This window comes from Muntiacus reevesi, chromosome 4 (assembly GCF_963930625.1).
Source record: "Muntiacus reevesi chromosome 4, mMunRee1.1, whole genome shotgun sequence".
NCBI classification, from domain to species: Eukaryota; Metazoa; Chordata; class Mammalia; order Artiodactyla; family Cervidae; genus Muntiacus; species Muntiacus reevesi.
In genome coordinates, this window is record NC_089252.1 from 101,534,222 (window position 1) to 101,551,248 (window position 17,027).

At 36.1% G+C, this 17,027-nt stretch overlaps 1 protein-coding gene across 26 annotated transcripts in view; it reads right to left on the minus strand.

The window, feature by feature from the left end:
* SLMAP (sarcolemma associated protein) overlaps nt 1–17,027 on the minus strand; it is a 149,786-nt gene that overhangs the window by 17,845 nt on the left and 114,914 nt on the right. For 23 of the 26 annotated variants that reach the window (XM_065933432.1, XM_065933426.1, XM_065933430.1 and 20 more), the window contains 3 exons: nt 10,497–10,556; nt 5,596–5,676; nt 5,243–5,302 (listed from right to left, as the gene is read on the minus strand). In XM_065933432.1, the coding sequence (XP_065789504.1) occupies nt 5,243–5,302; nt 5,596–5,676; nt 10,497–10,556 (201 nt within the window). Of the gene's footprint in view, nt 1–5,242; nt 5,303–5,595; nt 5,677–10,431; nt 10,557–17,027 lie in introns of those variants that run through there. The other 3 variants (XM_065933434.1, XM_065933433.1, XM_065933435.1) reach the window with 1 other exon arrangement.

Consider the following 17,027-nt stretch of genomic DNA (forward strand, 5'->3'; position numbering starts at 1 on the left):
TCAGAAATTTTTCACTTGCAACTTAACTGGAAATGGAAAAACAGAGAGAAACTTTTCCTCAAGAAAAAACATTTTAGCATGATTTCCCCTGTTGTGGAATACAAAATAAAAACTAAGCTGAAAGCTCCACTGTGCTTACTCTCTCGTCACTGCTTCCTCAATGTCAACATACATAACAAGTAAATATTCACTTAGTTATTAAATAATGTAACGTAGTGATCATATCAAAATACATTAGAACCAGCATTACATCTCAAATAAACTCCTTCCCTCCTTTCTCTCTAGTCACTCTGCTCGTCTTTCATGGTATTAAAACTTTTTACTACTGAACACTGCCTGAAATAAATGCATCATCAGGTAGGCCATACTCTTCTAGTATACTCTATTATTCTATTCGACTATTGCTTTGGTTTACAATAGCTCAGGCATAACAACTTCAATCCATCAGAAAAGAACTAAAAATAGAACTTCATGATGCAAACACAGCAGGTCTCAGATATTATAAACATGTGTTTTCATCCTCATATCTTACTTCTCCCTGTCAAAAATTCTAACTCTAGGTTCATGTACTTTAGCCAGTCTATCAAATCTTCCTTCGAAAAGTCATGGTAAAGGTGGAGGAAAAGCAAGGTGCATTATCACAACAACTACAAAATTTCTCTTTCAGCATCACACATGGGAGTCTGCAAAGATTCTAGCTGCCCATCTCTGGATTTGTCATTATACAGGATAACGTCCTTATTTTTTAGGAGTATTAAAGTAGGAAGTGTCATGATGTCTTTTTTTTTTTTAAGTTCATTTACAATGTTGTGTTAATTTCTGTGTATACCAAAGTGACTCGGTTATACAAATATTCTTTTTCCTATTTTTTCCATTATGGTTTATCACTGGATACTGATTACAGTTCCCTATGCTACCCAGGAGGACACTGTTATTTATCCATCCTATATGTAATAGCTTGCATCGATTAATCCCAAACCCTTGATCCTTCCCTTCCCCACTCCACCTTCCCCTTGGTAACTATAAGTCTCTTCTCTATGTGAGTCTGTTTCTGTTTCACAGATATTTTCATTTATGTTGTATTTTAGATTCTACATAAGTGATATGGTATTTGTCTTTCTCTTTCTGACTTACTTTCTTAAAATAATAATCTCTAGGCCCATTCCTGTTGCTGCAAATGGCATTATTTCACTCTTTTTTACGGCTGAGTAATATTCTATTGTACATATGTACCATATCTTCTTTATTCATTCTTCTGTTGATGAACATTTAGGTTGCTTCCATGTCCTGGCTATTGTAAACAGTGCTGCAGTGAACACTGGGGTGCATGTATCTTTTTGAATAATGGTTTTCTCCAGGGATATGACCTGGAGTGGGACTGCTGGGTCATACGGTTGTTCTACTTTTAGTTTTTCAAGGAACACTATACTGTTCTCCTTAAAAAACTAAAAATGGAGATTCATAATTCAAAAAGATATATGCACCTCACTGTTCATTGCAGCCCTATTCAAAACAGGCAGGCAGAGGAGCCTGATGGGCAACAGTCCATAGGGTCACAAAGAGTCGGACATAACTTAGTGACTAACCACACACACACACACACACACACACACACACACACACACACACAGTTCTTCATAGTGGCTGTGTCAATTTACATTCCCACCAAAAATGTAAGAGGGTTCCCTTTTCTCCATACCCTCTCCAGCATTTATTATTTGTAGATTTTTAAATAATGGCCATTCTGACTGTGGGAGGTGATACCTCACTGTAGTTCTGATTTACATTTCTCTAATAGTTAGTCATGTTAAGCATCTTTTCAGGTGTTTGTTGGTCACCCGGGTGTCTTCTTTGGAGACATTTCTATTTAGGTTTTCTGCTCATTTTTTTAATTGTTTATTTATTTATTTTTTATACTGAGCTGTATAAGCTGTTTGTATATTTTGGAGATTAACCCCCTGTCAGTGGGAAACTATTTTTGCCCACTGTTAGGTTGTCTTTTTGTCATGTTTATGGTTTCCTTTACAGTGTAAAAACTTTTAAGTTTAATTAGGTCTCATTTGCTTTTGTTTTTACTTTCATTACTCTAGGAGGTAGATCAAAAAAGATATTGTTGATTTATGTCAAAGAGTGTCCTGCCTATGTTTTCCTCTAAGAGTTTTATAGTGTCTGGCCTTACATTAAGTCCATTAATCCATTTTGAGTTTATTTTTGTATATGGTTTTAGGGAGTGTTCTAATTTCAATCTTTTCTGGGTAGCTGTGCAGTTTCCCCAGCTCTAGTTACCGAAGAAGCTGTCTTTTCTCCAGTGTATAGCCTTGCCTCCTCTGTTGTAGATTAGGGGACCAAAGAGCAGCCTCTTAGTTTGCTAGTCCTTCTCACCAGCTGGCTTCCTTCTTGACAACTGGATCTTTTGTTGGCTCCTTTGATCTTCCCATTGCTCTTCTTTCTCTATAAATTTCCCTTGCTATCACAATCCATCCCTATGCAGAGAATTCCCAAACATTTCTTTCTGGCCCAGTCTTATCTTTCTCCACATTTGCCCAACACAGCCTGTGCTGTACCACACTTTCCTACTGGTAAATGTTACTGCTACATTAAACAGTCCTATTTGTAAATGTCAGCACTATTTTAAAGAAATGTATGCCTCCCTTTTCACTCTTGGGTACTCTCACTTACCTTTAACCAACTCATTTGGAAGGCCCATCCTGACTACTGCTCTACCCTGTCTCTGCCCCTAGCCAGGAAATTAGCTGCACTCTCCAAAGTTTCCACCATACCTACTAAAACACTATGACTCTATCAAAATGTCTCCTTCTCCCTTAAGACTGTAGCCTTCTCATGTGGCTTATCTCTCTATCTCCTAGTTCAATAAATGTCACAGAATTAAGTGAAAATGGCTTTCTGGTCCTAGTTTCTGCCTTACACTCCAACTGTTTCTGGTTCCAAGGGTGACAATATAAAACTGGGGGCACATGCGAACTTGAAAGGAAGAGCTTTTAATAATTATGCTGGGACAATGGGTATAAATGGTTCCAGGCAAACCAGGACCTATAAAAAACCTTACTGTTCAACATGTGTCAAACTAGAAACATCTCATTGTCTACCACATCATTTAAACTATGTCCCTTGTTCTTTATATGTCCTGTAAGTTGGCAGTTGAATCTAGAATCTTGACTAGATTCAAGTTCAGCTTTTTTGTGGTATGACACTTTTAGAGTCATTGCAAATGATACTTCCTCCATGAACTGCCTTTCTTCCCCATCTTCTAAGATAAACAAAAAGAAACAAATATATAATCTGGACATTCTTTCCCCTTTCTTTGACTCCTAATGGCAACAACAACGGAGAAACAGCTTATCATCTATACCTCTTCTGTTGCCAGTTTGACTAGAAACTCCTCAAATTCCAAGGACAGTCTTATCAGACTTTGAAACCACTGAGGTCTCTGGCAATGTTCCCTAAAGGAAGCAAAACTGCATTAGAAACTACTTGGTCTGAATTTCAGTTTTCTTTTTACTTTTTTTTTCTTTTCTTTTTACTTTTATTAAGGAAATGACTTCAAGTACATAAAAACCTGTGGGTCAAGCCACAGCTTTATTTCTCTTTCTAAAGTGACATATGTTGACTGAAAATAACATTTCAAGGAAAATTACTACTGTTTCATCATTTCATTTACAGCTCATGGTGACTGCTTAATCTACTTTAGATGCCTTTCCTAATCCTAGATGACTAACATGACAGATGGTGTATTATAATTCTAAATAAAGAATGACTGTTTTTTAAAAAGGGAAATAATAAAATTTGAAGATAATGGTTCAAGAAGCCAGGTATAGGGTTTCACTGAATAAAATAAAGGGGCTACTGTCTACAACTCTCAAGGTTTGGCTAGATCTGTTACTTTCCTAATTTTATACTTCTGTTTGCTTTTTTCCTAAAAAAAGAAAAGAAAAGCCATATCTCAAACACCAGAGGTCATCTGAGAAGAGTGTAGATCAGTAAGAATACTGGAAACTATGAACATACTTAAATGAAGGTTGGCAGCTGGTTCCCTGGACCAGTAAACTTCAGGACTTCTCCTGGTTAAGGGAATTCAATCAGAGGTAGCTCAAACAGCTATGTCAGCTTCAGGATCCATGGGAGAAGAAAAGAGAGGGCCATGACGCCCAGACCAAGGAATTCTAAGAGAATCTGGGTAACCTCTTTGCTAACCACTTCCAATTCTAATTGTTATGTAGCTAGGAGAGCAGCATGATCATGCAGAGTGAAATCAAGGCTTCCGTGTGTGTGTGTGGAAGCGTGTATGTGCATGCATGCACCCAGTCACTCAGTCATGTTCAACTCTTTGTGACCCCATGGACTGCAGCCCACCAGGCTCCTCTGTCCATACAATTTTTCAGGCAAGGATACTGGAGTGGGTTGTCATTTATTTCTTTCTCTGAGGGATCTTCCTGATCCAAGGATTGAACTCACATCCCTGCAGCTTCTGCACTGGCAGGTGCATTCTTTTTTGTTGTTGTTTTTAATTTTTTTTAATCTTATTTTATTTTATTTTTTTTTGGCAGGTGTATTCTTTACCACTGTGCTACCTGGGAAGCCCAAGGCTCCCTTTATATAATCCAAAACTTAGGGTCTGAACTGGGTGATCCCTTAAGAGCCCAGCCAGATGAAAAGGCATTTCTATACAAAGAAAACTCCACAGGCTGCTTTTGCTGCTGATTTCAGAGAGTTCCCTGGTATTGGTCCATTGCTACTAAAATGCTTAACCTACTGAGCTGGACTTATATGTCAATTTTTTTGTGTCCAATAAGGCAATTATAAAAGAAACTAAATGCTGGCAATCACAGGTTTATCAAAAAGACACCCTAAGGCACTTAAATAGATAGTTCTTTCAAGAAATTAATATTTTTAACTTTTTCTAATTTACATTAAAAATTATAGAGTTCCTGTCAGAGACATCAAGGTAAACACAAAAAAAACAGCTATATTTCACATTCTACCACTTACTGCTTTGCCCTACAAATAATTTTGATTGACACAAATTATTCTACATTTAAACATTTTTCTTTGAAGTATTTAAGCACCAACATCAACATTTTAATTTTTAGTTTCTGCTACTGTAGACAAGCTATCTTACTCTTCTAACTAAAACTTAAAACATCATGTAATACTTGGAACTGAATTTGTGGCAAGGGTGAATCCAATGCCCTGGTTTAAATGTCATAAAAACATGTTAAAGTACCTTTTAATAGGGACACTTTAGCAAGGGGTTCATTTAGGTCTTGATCATCCATTTGGGCATCTACAGAGGGGAAAAAAAGAGAATTATAAACAGTAAACTCTACCAGCAAGCTATCCTTTTCAAAATAAGTAAGTGAAACTTACACAGCTATTGTATTTGGATCATTGTACATAGTTTTAAAATTTATCCAAATTATCAAGGGAATCATTTGATAAATAGAAGTACTGCTTTCTCCCTCGACAAATAAAAATTTTGAAATCTCCACCCACACCAACCTGCATACCTGAACTGCTCAGGAGGCAACAATAACTAACAATAACATCTGCAGTTATAGACATTAGGTTAAAACTCACCTGTAGTGTCGTCACTACTTTTCTCCTTACTTGGACTCAGAGTGTCTGACAAGTCGGATTCCTTCGCTCTTGCCTGGTTTTCTAACAAGTAGGAAAAAGAAAAAAAGTAGAATCATGTTAGAATTAAAAAGCTTGTTATCAGTAAAACTGCTTCAGGCTATGCGTGCTCTAAATCTACAGGTATGCAAAATACTTTTAAAATTAACTGAGGTCACTGAAGCTCTTACTTCTTCAGCACTCTAGTCCCAAATGGAATGCTGCTTATTACACGGAGATCAGATTAAATTATAATGTGGATCATGACTGCTGTGCAGAGGGCTGGGACTTTTGTTCAAGGCTGTCCACTGGCCAACTGGAAACAAAAATGAAGCAAGCTTTGCTAAAGTATTTGGAGAACTGCAACAAATATAGCAAAAATTTCCAGGACAATGTGGACATTGTATGAAGATGAGGAAAGAAAATAATTCTATTATATAAAAACACTAGTTAGGTTGCCTTAGTAATATTTATACTCATTACAAAAACTCTTTTAAAAATTACCTTTTTTTAAAAAATTAAAAGTAACACTGAAAAAAGAACATTAACAGCCTTTTATGTCTAAAGAAAATGCAACAGTACCTGAACCACAGGCCTTAAATTCTTTGCTTAAATGGATATTTCCTTAAACTTAAGGACCATTCTCACTACTTGGCCTATTCAATCTATATTAAGATATAGCTTAAGCCCATCACTTCTAAGGAAGTCTTCATTTCTCCAGCGTGCTGCTCCTTTTTTTACTGTTATCTTCTCTGGGACATATGTTTTTTATCATTAATCATGTTCTGTTTTATAGCATTCTCTGTATATACATATATCTTATTTCCTCAGTGAGATGATAAACTCAGTAGATATATATTTTTTACAATGTTATGCACTTGACTATACTGTTTTTGGTAATCTGTATCAAAGACATAAATGTGCATATCCATTTATTGTACTTTTTCCTAAGGAAATAATAGGCAACATATAGCATATATCCATAAGGATGTTCACTGCAGCATTGTTCATTACCGAATGGAAAACGTTCAAGATAGACTCACTACTATTAAGTAAAAGTAAAGTCTGTTATGTATAATGTGACTCTGTTTAAACTGAAAAGAGCTGTACATTTAGCTATGAATTTTTTGTTTTATATTTATTCAGGTCTAGAAGGATCTACCACAGAGATACCAATGGTCATTTCTGAAGGTAGGGATGCACATTTACTTTCTAACTTCACACTGTCATAAACTGTGTGAAAAATTAGAGTGAACATATATTGTTTTCATAGTCAACTAAATCAAGAGATATTTTTCATCTAAGAAAGTAGTCAGAAACATATCTAAAACCATCACTGTCAAAATAATACAATATTGAAATATAACTTATTATGGCTATCCCATATAAGAATAGCCTAAATTTGTGGCTTAATTTGTGTAATGAATGATAGATTATAAGAGGCTTTTTGCATCTTTCCTCTCTGCCATTTCTAATCAAAGACCAACTGCTGTGAGACAATGAGCTTGGATTAGACATGAAGTCACCGATCGCTGAGGCCCATGGGAATCTAATCTGAGACCTCTAATGTGCAATCACGGTGTGTTCTAGTTAGACATTTCTGAATGTACTAGTTTTGATCACAAAGTTACAGTCTCAAATAAGGGAGGTGAATACTCTTATCAATATATAGAAAGAAAAGAAACCATTCTGTGGGAACAGAAAGGAAAAGACAAAAAAGACTCTTCTAATTACAATATTCTTGGCAATTTTATGATCAAGAAATCAAGGTAAACCAAGAGGAATGTATTTTCAGACATATTCTTCTGGCTTACAAGCAACTTTTATTTCCTATCTGGAACAGTAGCTAGGAAGGTAAAATTGCCTTAGAGGCTTCCATTAAGATCTTAGAATATAAGCTCCATGAATGCAGGAATCTTTGTCTGTTTTGTTAACTGCTATCTCCTCAGTCCACAGAGCAATGCACAGTATGTAGGAGGTGCTCCAAAAAGAGATGATTAAAGACACAGTTTATTGCAAGTCAAGTCATGAGCCATCATTCTTGAGTCTGACACTCAGTTATTATATGGAGGCAAATCAAATCTATTCAAGATGAAACACAGGACACAACAAACGAGTGACAAGAAGCTCTACTATTTAAAACCTCTACTCTTCAGCTATGAAGCAGCACCCAACTTCCCTGTATTAAAATTCATTCAGTTCAGTTGCTCAGTTGTGTCCAACTCTTTGTGACCCCATCAACCACAGCACCAGTTGATTTTTTCTGCAGTACTTACTTATTAAAATGCATAGCAATAATATATATAAGAGGGGTAAACAGAAGGACAACTACCAATGTCAATACCAAATTGCTCCCAAACTGGCAAGTCTACCATAAGGTGACTGTTTTCACTATATCTTCAAGCAAACATAACAACGGATGGGCAAAACAAATACAGGCCAATTCTTATACCACTGGAACCATTATTTGCAAAGAAAGCAAGGTCAAAAATCAAGGTGGGAGAGAAGAAGAACTAACATTTGCTAACAGAAAGGTGTTTCCTGCTTCCTGCTAACAGAAAGATGCTTCCTGCTAACAGAAAGGTGCTTCCTGCTTACTGCTTATGCAGTATTTCATTAAATTTCCATAAGACCCTGTAAGTTATATACTGTCTATCCCATTTTATAAATGAGGAAACTGAGGTTTAAAGTACTAAAGTAAATTGCCTGAGGGCACAAAGCCAGTGGCTGGTAGAACCTGAAATTAAAAGCCAGTTTGATAAATTCTTGCTTTTTTTCTACTGCTATCTTTAAATCTACCATAAACATAAAATTACTGCAAGTTGAGTCAGGGCTTAAACAGAAGGCATGGGCATTAGGTGAAATACCTGAAGGAAACATTAATACTACCAAGACTCGTAACAACTAGTAACTGGTAATTTCTAGCAACTGATATTTTTCAATGCAGAAAACTCTATTAAAAACATCATTAGTGAAAGTATTTAAAAAATAAAATAATCCAGCCAAATCCAAAAGAAAATACTTTATAGCCAGATATAAAGCATTTAAAAGGTAACTTATTTCAGCCATGTTGGTTTGTTACAGGGATTAATATACCTCTGCATGCCAACTGTGGTTAGTGCCAGTAAAATGCTGACAGCTGACAGAAAAATCTCTGGGTATATAAAACTTATATCTGTATTAGCATTCATTCCCCCCCTCCTTTTTTTTTTCAGTTGTGCCACTAGGCTTTGCAGAATCTTAGTTCCCCAACCAAGGACTGAACCCAGGTCCTGGCAGTTAAAGTGCTGAGTCCTTACTACTGGGGTGCCAGGGAACTTTCTCTATTACCATTCTTAAAGGATGTATTCTATTCACTTGCATGGACACACTTGCTATAATTTATTTAATAAATGTCCTTATTACTGGAGGCTTATGTCTTCTTTTTGCTTTTAAAACAATACAAACGTCCTTGTACATCTGTCCAATTTGTTCCTTTTTAAGATAAAAACTCAGAAGTGAAACTGCTAGTAAATTGTTAAAAATGCTCTTTAAAGTTTTCAATATATATTTTATACCCAGATTTCAAAAGGAAATCATAACATTTTCTTTTTCAATAATGACATCATGTAATTTCAAGGAAATAAATTCTAATTCATAATGCAGTAAACAGAAGCACAAAGGTAGCAAGATACCTTTAATTAAATCTTTAATTAAATATCTTTAATTAATTTAATATCTTTAATTAAAAGCAGCACTGATTTTTTTTTAAGGCTACATTACATCAAAGCGTTGGCTATTTAACCAACTAATCTGAATATCAGGTATTTAGTTGGTGAAGTAAAAGCTATTTTAAAATCTGTTCTCATCTCACTTTAATAAGATGAAATAAATTGTCATACGTACTAAAAATAGTTCACTGTTCTGAAACTCAATGCCTGTTTGCCAGAACAATATTAGTGATGCATATTTTATGCATTCTTTCCCCAAATATGGCATGTGCCGTGCACAAAATTCCAAATGGAAGCCACCAGATAGTTGGGATAACACTATCCTTTTAAATATTTTTAAAAGCCAAATGGATCCAGTTACTGTCATAAAACAGAATTAATGAAACTGAGTACAGCAACCTTTCATTATTCATTGTTTTAACGGACCCAAGTAATTGCAAATTTAGTTTTAAATTTTATATTGACATGTTCTCCTGATAAAAGTCCTAGAATGAATAATGAACATATTCCACTAAATTTATTTGCCCAATTTCCCTACACATAAAAGTGACTTGACAACATGATGCTTTAAAACTTACTTTTCTTTACTAAGGTCTGACAATTTTTATAGAAAATAATTAACAAAATAAATTACTTCAAGCAATTATAGGACTATTCATCACAAAATATAAGGTTCTACATAATCATTTTTGTTTAAATCAAATTGAGATGCCAGCGATTAAGATAATATTAAATATCATAACAATATTAAACATACAATAACTAGAAAAAGAGAACTGAAAACATTTTTCATCTGTTTCAAACAAGATTTACACTCTATTTGATTAAAAATTTTAGATCAAAGCTGAAAATAATGCTGGAAGTGAGACAGAGATCACAACAAATCTTTAGTAGCTAACGAAACCTATTCCAAGCATTAAAAAAAACCCACACATATATACCCATTTAAAAAGAAACCTTCCAATGAACATATCCTTCTTAAGACAGAACTCCAACTGTTTTATATTATTATCTGGTACTGTTACTGGATTGTGAGCTATAAGACAAAATTTATGGTTAAAGTACTATGACCTTGGAAATGTACACTAACCTTCATTATCCAAGAGTTGTAAAAACCCACAGAAAAATGCCACAGAAACCCCAGAGAAAACGAACCTTTTGAAAGCTTTGTCTCTTCTACTACTTTGGTTAGGTGCCCCTCGACGATCAGCTTCTCTGCCAAAGAAAATAAACGTTACTATCCAAGCCCAAGCTGAGCAGCAAGCATTTCCCTGAGCAGGGCAGTGTAACACATTCCATGACCAAATTTAAAGATGATAGCATTACTCCCATGACTAGGCTTGAACAAAAACTTGAACCTGGAAGGGGAACTGAGAGAACTTGAACTATACTAGAGGAATCGGGTTAATGCAGAAACCCGAGAGTAAGGAAACAATCTGCCTTCAGTTTTCATTAATTTTTGCCTTATTTTATTATTAAAAATCTTTTTTTCACCTTATTGTAATAGCCTTGCACTTTTTAAAAGACTCAGAAAAAACAAAGCAACACTCTTTAAATCAACAATATTAACTTGAAATAAAGGAATTCTAGGAAGGTATTTCATTTAGATAAAGAATACAAATCATACCAACAGCTTACTTTTCCCTATTGATAAAATTTATCAGAGATATCTGTATGACATGTTTCAGTAAAATGAATCATTTTAGAAGAGATAATCATTTAAATAAATTAAAAAGAATTTCTATGGGGCATTCATTCTCTGTAAATGTATAGTGTAGTTTCTTTTTCATTTATTTAAAGTTGGATTTTCATATTCTACCTTTCGAGTCAGGAGGATAATATATCTAATTCTGTATATCCCATTATCTGATGATGTAGGTCACTTGGTCTCCTTCAATTTACACTTTTGAAATATTTGAGATAATTTCTCTATTCTTCTACCCTTCAACCCACTGCAAGTTGATCTATAACCATCACCCAACCACTGAAACAGCTCTGAGATCACTCATAATTTTCATTTCATATAGGCTCTGTGTGGCATGTGGCACTGTTTGCTCCTACCTCCTTGATAAAAAGAAAAGACAAAGTCATAAATTTAGATAATTTCAAAAGGCATTAATCATACAAGATATATAAGATGTTTTACTCAGCCTCTGTTTTACTCCTTTCTATTGCTGAAAAATCACTTCCCACAGACAACAACTTTACATTCACATTTCTAAGTAATATATTGCTATTTCTTAACTTTTCCATTGTAGGCATTATTTACTGATAATCTCTTACAGATGAGTAAGCTCTCATATTCTAATATTCTCAATAAGAGTTACATTTTGTCCATCTGCAATCAGAATTTATATTATGACTATTATCTGCACCTGAGTTATATGCCATAATTATATTTTTCTTCTTATACATTTAGTGTTTCTAGAACTTATAATGTCGTCTTTTGCTTTGCTAATTTAAAAAATATATCTCAAACACAGCCCAAGTTCTTACAGAACCCTAAAACTCTCAATATCATCAAACATACCAGGCAATCTATCATATATTCCTGTCTCTCCCTTCCCCTAGTCCTTTCACCTTCCTGCTCCAGTCTGAGCTATATCCTGTGCAGAATCCCTTGCTCCCAGACTCCAAATATTGCTTTTAATTATTTATTTTTGGTTGCACTGGGTCTTTTGTTACTGCGTGCAGGCTTTCTCTGGTTGCAGAGAGCGGGGGCTACTCTCCAGTGGCGGTGCACGGGCTTCTCACTGCGGTGGCTTCTCTTGCGGAACATGGGCTCTAGGCACACAGGCTTCAGTAGTTGCTGCACTCGGGCTCAGTAGTTGTGGCACATGGCCTGAGTTGCTCCACAGCATGTGGAATCTTCTCAGACTAGGGATTGAACCCGTGTCCCCTGCATTGGCAGACAGATTCTTTTCCACCCCGCCACCAGGAAAGTCCTCCTCTTCCTATTTTATTCTCTTATTTTAGTGTAACATATCCTCTGATAATTTCTGGATAAGAGATGGATAGAAGGTAAATGCTTTGTAACTCTGCTCCTCTGAAAATGCTACTGTTCTATGCTCACATTTGACTGATGGTTTGACAGATACATAACTTCACAGGAAAAACTGTCATTCAGAATTTAAAAAAACACAAAACGTTTCACTGTCTTCTAGCTTCAAATTGGAAGGTAAGTCTACTGCCAGTCAGACCCTTGGTCCTCAGTATACGTGGTAGAAATCTCTTGTGCTCAGTAGCACCTGGTTTGCCTAACCTTTCTGGGCACCTGAGAAGACTGCACATTGCAAGTCCCTAACTGAAGAAGGTCCATGTGATTGGTTCTAGCCAAGGCAGAAGCATTTAAAAGACAGCAGGACTTTTCTACACTTGTTCCTTTTCCACTCTAGAAACAAAGTGTTCAGATTAATCTCCATTCCTGAGTAACAATATGGAACAGAATGTTTTCCCTCACCATGGGCATGTAGCATAAATGAAAAGGAAATATTTGTGAGGTCCCTGGTGGCCTAGTGGGCTTCCTGGGTGGCTCAAATGGTAAAAAAAAATCTGCCTGCACTGCAGAAGACTGGGTTCGATTCCTGAGTGGGGAAGACCCCTGGAGAAGTATTCTTGCCTGGAGAATTTCATGGACAGAGAAGCCTGGTGTCGCGAAGAGTAGGATATGACTGAACAACTAACACTTTTACTTTCACTTTGGTGGCCTAGAGGTTAGGATTCTGGGCTGTCACTGCCGTGCCCTGGGCTCAATTCCTGGTTGGGGAACTAAGATCCCACAAGCCTGTGACACAGCTTAAAAAAAAAAAAAAAAAAAAGTAAATGGCTGAATTAAGCTGTTATGATTTCAGGGTTTATTTATCACTATATTATTATTTAGTTTATTATGATTAATAATACAGGATGAGATCCTTTGTTTCTCCCTGGCAATTTTCAGAATCTTTATCTCTGGTGTTCTTAAATTTCATGTTCCTCAGTATATGATCTTTTCTAAAAAAAACTGGGGTTAAATTCACATAGTGTATTAATTTTAAAGTGAGCAATAAAGCGGCATTTAGTATATTCACTATAATATGGAACTACCAGCTTCATCTAGTTCCAAAATACTTTTATCACCTCATAAGAAAACTTTGTACTCATTAAGAATTTTCTTTCCATCCTCTAAAATCTCTAACCTCAAAATCTCTAACTCTGTTTTATGTTCTAAAGTAAGTTTCTACTCTCATTCTCTCTGTTCTTGTGTTTTATGTTTTTTATCTTTTACTATGAATGGAGCCATTCATCATACTTAATCAAAAGTTTACTGCCTCCTTTTAAAAACTCTTTTCATTTGGCTTCTAGGATACTACTCATTCCTACTTCTTGTATGTGCTTGCTCATTCCTTTCTTCTCAGGCTTTCACTGACTTTCTTTTCTTCTGATTATGATCTAAATATGTATAAAGAAGTCAAAAAGCAAAAAAGAATTTCATTTAAAAGTGGGCAGAATATTTGAACAGACATCTTTCCAAAGAAGATATACAGATGGCCTATAGGTACATGAGGTCTTCCCTCGTAGCTCAGTTGGTAAAGAATCTGCCTGCAATGCAGGAGACCCAGGTTCAATGCCTGGGTTGGGAAGATCCCCTGGAGAAGGAAATGGCAACCTACTCCAATACTCATGCCTGGAGAATCCCATGGACAGAGGAGCCTAGCAAGCTACAGTCCATGGGTCACAAGAGTCGGACACAACTTAGCGAAAGGCAATGCAATAGGCACATGGAAAGATGCTCAATATCACTAATCATCAAGGAAATGCAAACCAAACCCATACGATAATATCATTTTCACATCTGTTAAAATGGCTATCATCAAAAAGACAAGAAGTAACAAGAATGTGGAGAAAAAGGAACCCTTGCACATTATTGGTGGAAATGTACATTGATGTAGCCACTATGAAAAACAGTGTGGAGATTCTTCAAAATAGAACTACTATATGATCTAGCAATTCTACTTCTAGGTATTTACTTGAAGAAAATAAGAACACTAACTGGAAGAACAATAATGCACCAGGTTTATTCACTGTAGCATTGTTTACAACAGCCAACATAAGGCACCAACAGATGAATGGACATGTATATATAATGGAGTATCATTCAGCCATAAAAAGAGAATGAAGTCTTGCCATTTGTGACAACACGGGGGGACCTCAAGAGCACAGTGCTAAGTGCTAAAACAGTGCTAAGTGCTAACACAGTGCTAAGAAGTCACAGGGAAAGACAAATGCCATATGATCTCTCTCATATGTAGAATTTAAAACAAACAAACATACAAGCTCACAGATACAGAGAACAGACTGGTGGTTTGCAGAGGTGGGGAGTGGGAGCTGGGAGAAGAGAATGAAGGGAATAAAAGGATAAAAAGGGGGTAGGCGAACTGTAGACTTCAAAAGTCATGTGTGGAAAAACTAATAGGTATGATCTCATATAAGTTAAATTTTTCTACATGATCAAACTCATCATAAACAAAGCTAAAGAGCAAGTGCAAACATGGGAAAATGTTTGAAAAACAAATAACAGATAAAGGTTATTAATCACTTCATTCATTCATTGAACCATTAACCATTAACTATTATGTGCCAGACACTGTCCCAGGTGTTGGAAACATTAGAATGAACAAATGACAAAATCCCTGCCCTTCTGGCTCTTATTCTGACGGTGCTGGGAAGGCAGACAATAAAGAAATAAACAGTATGCCAGAAGGCAGTCATAGCAAAAAACAAAGCAAGGAATGAGGAAAGGGCCTGTGAAGAAGGCAAACAAAGACATGACACCTTCCCAAAGTTAATAACAGAAAGTCAAATCACACAGGGGAAAGAAGGGCAAAAAATGGGAACACAGAATCCACAGGCCAAGAAATGCAAATGTCTAGTAAACCTGAGAAATCATGGTCTACCCACTAACACAATACCATGACATTATTTGCCCATCAGGCTGGCGATATGCTGAGTTTCAGTACTGACTGAGACGGGGTGGGTAAATGAGTAGCTTTCTGTCCTTTCAGGGGAAGTGTAAATCAGTATGATTATTTTGTTTAGAGGGCAATTTGGCAGGACCTATCCCAATGCTGAAAGTTTAGGCCCTTTGACGCCACAACCTCTCTTCTGCACATCACACTGGAAAGAGAGAGGCTTGTACAAAGATTTCCAATGCAGCATTGTCTGCACTGGGGGAAAGCAGAGTACAGATTTTTATAGTTCTATCAAGCAAGAAAAAAGAAATTAGTCTCTGAGATCTCAAACAAATTTTAATAGCATTAACTACCTGCTACACTTAAACAACGTCTACATATTGATGCCTAGTCTCGTTCTCGCTCTCTTACATTCCAAAACCCTGATGCCAAACTGCTTCTCAAACACCTTCACCCAGAAATCTCACAGGAGCTTATCTCATCCCACAAAAACTTCTCTTCCTTTCTCTGGAATGAATTTGGTATCTCTTCTCTCCCATTCCATAACTCTTCATTAGTGTCTCTATTAAGCTATACTGCATAGATTTATTTATGTCCATCTTAACCACCATACTATAAACTCTTTGAAGAATATACTCATTACTTCAAATACTATACATCAGCTATAGTGCCAGGTATTTTTCATGGATTACCAAGATAAATCTTTTAGGTCTAGTGAAAGCAGGAGGTATCTTATTAATAATTTCTCAACAAAATTGTGTCACATAATACAGGTTCTACAAATGCTTGTTATATGAATATAGCAAATAATGAAACAGAATAAACACAGGTTCTAAAAGCCACTTTAATCTTTCTCTAGAAGACTGAAGTACTACCTTCTTCAAAAAATTATAAACACACATTAGGAGAAATTTATTGCTCAAAACTCTATCATTCTTAAAATCTTAAGTCCCTACCATGATCTACAAGGTCTGTAAGCCAACTATGGCCCCACAGGGCCAAATTCAGCTAGTTGCCTGCTTGGTAAACCAAGTTTTATAGGAACATGGTCAGGTTCATTCATTTACATATTGTCCATGGCTGGTTTCCACCACAATGGCAGAGTTGGTACTTATAAAAGAGACCCTTTAACATGCAAAGGCTAAAATACTTACTATCTGGCCTTTTGTTTATTTCTTAAAGGCATTTTTATTGTTTTAAAACTCCTTCAGACTTGCCTTGGGTTTTCATGTGGTTTTTCCCCATCTCACATACTCTTTCCTCAGACACATGTACAACCTACTCAGCTTAATCCCAAATCTGTTCAAATCCCACATAACACTTTTGTTAGTACCTACTGCCCTGATAGGTACAAAAGAGTTCCAGAAAAACATCTACTTCTGCTGTACTGACTATGCCAAAGTCTTTGACTGTGTGGATCACAACAAACTGTGGAAAATTCTTAAAAGAGATGGGAAGATCAGACCACCTGACCTGCCTCCTGAGAAATCAGTATGTAGGTCAAGAAGCAACAGTTAGAACTGGACATGGAACAACAGACTGGTTTCAAATAGGGAAAGGAGTACATCTATAAGGCTTTATATTGTCACCCTGCTTATTTAACTTATATGCAGAGTATATCATGAAAAATGCTGGGCTGGATGAAGCACAAGCTGGAATCAAGATTGTGGGGAGAAATATCAATAACCTCAGATATGCATATGACATCACACTTATGGCAGAAAGTGAAGAAGAACTA